General features: G+C 47.4%; 1 protein-coding gene across 1 annotated transcript; it reads left to right on the top strand.

The window, feature by feature from the left end:
* The first annotated feature begins 296 nt into the window (after positions 1-296).
* Positions 297-1,193, top strand: LOC145405546 (uncharacterized). Its single transcript, XM_080276885.1, has one exon. The coding sequence runs from the start codon at positions 297-299 to the stop codon at positions 1,191-1,193; it is 897 nt and encodes a 298-aa protein (XP_080133011.1).
* Positions 1,194-1,586: the final 393 nt, after the last annotated feature.

Genomic DNA, 1,586 nt, shown 5'->3' on the forward strand with positions numbered 1-1,586 from the left:
CCTTCATCATACATAGACGAGAACCTATCAGATTTCCTATCAGACCTGGAAAGAGACCCGAATATGGGTACATCGCCCACGGAGAAGGAACAGACGCCCAACACTACCACTTCATCTACCCCAGCTCCTACAAATACCGAACAAGAACGCTTAACCGAATTATCTGCCATTTCGGAGAAACTAACGCAAATTCTACTGAGGCTCATGCAACACTTCAACAAGTACGGAATGCTCAACATTTCTACTGCTACCTAACTCGCCACGGCCTCACCGATCTAACCACATCCACACCGAACATGCAATGGTGGTTCGAATTCCTCCGCGACAACGAAGGCAACGAAGACGACCAGCTATCCCTGGAGAAATCCCTACAGAACTGCCAAGAAATGATAAACGACAAGCGAGACGAGCGATCCGCTGAACTCATCGACAAACAGGACTCTCTCCAGAAGGGAAACGCCAGAGCACTGACCACGCTGTACCACTTGTTCGACAAATACAAACCTGCCACCAGCAGCGACTTGAAGCTCCTACCGACAGAAGAACTCCGCATGTTATACCGCCTATACGGTGACAGCTACACCGTCAAATTGCAAAACTGTTTTGAGATATGGCTGAAAGACTTACTCACCAAACAGATGATGATGACCTACTACCAAAGACTAGAGGACCTGTACGGCGACACCGACATCTCCCTCACCAAAGACGAAAAACGAGATATCAAATGGATCCTCCACCTTCTGTCCGCCAACAACATCTACTGGAAAACTTTCTTTGCCAGCTTTATGTTCATATTCAACAAGCTTGACAACAAGAAGAACGCCTTCGTCTTACAGGGCCCACCCAACACCGGAAAAACGATGCTAGTGAACCTGCTGTTGCGAGCGATGAGACCGGCAATCATAGCCAAGACATCCGAGAATGATCGCTTCCTGCTCAGTCGCCTCCCGGACGCCACCTGTTGCCTTTTCGAGGAACCTTCCATCAATTACACAAACATCAACATTAACAAAAACGCATTGGGAGGCGAAGAACTGGAGACCAATAAGAAGAATCAGACGTTCGAACACATTGAGAGAATTCCATGGTTTCTCACGAGTAACAGAACTGGGACAGATGTTAGATGGCGACACCAAAGAAGCCATAAGGTGCAGGATCATCAAGTACGACATGACTCAGCGAATCAAATATAGTTATGCGGCAACTGCTGAAATAGCACCTCATCCCAGACGTATAAAAGACGTCACACTACACAAATAGCTACTCTCTTTGAAGCAGTCCATCGAGTAACACATCGAGGACCTGCAGCTCCTGACTCAATTCCATGGCGGATTCGATACATCCGGAGACACCCAAGAAGAGACGGCTCAACTTCTCCGACATGCACTTCGATGCGGAAGACAGCGGTCTGGGAACCAATCATCGCAGTGAGAGATCAACTCAACCCGCAAAGACAGGAGCCATAGGTGAGTACTACATTTAATCGGAGAAAACTAATTGGAGTTCTCCATTCTCCATCTCTCCGTATATACTATAATACGTTCTCCAATTGACCAATCTCCAATTGTTGTTACAGAGGCGGGTGT

This window comes from Coenobita brevimanus, chromosome 67 (assembly GCF_032717465.1).
Source record: "Coenobita brevimanus isolate Jiangsu-jjx chromosome 67, ASM3271746v2, whole genome shotgun sequence".
NCBI classification, from domain to species: Eukaryota; Metazoa; Arthropoda; class Malacostraca; order Decapoda; family Coenobitidae; genus Coenobita; species Coenobita brevimanus.

Bases quoted from the DNA above. Each gene is read 5' to 3' on its own strand.
- LOC145405546 (XM_080276885.1), top strand. From the start codon at position 297: ATGCAATGGTGGTTCGAATTCCTCCGCGACAACGAAGGCAACGAAGAC.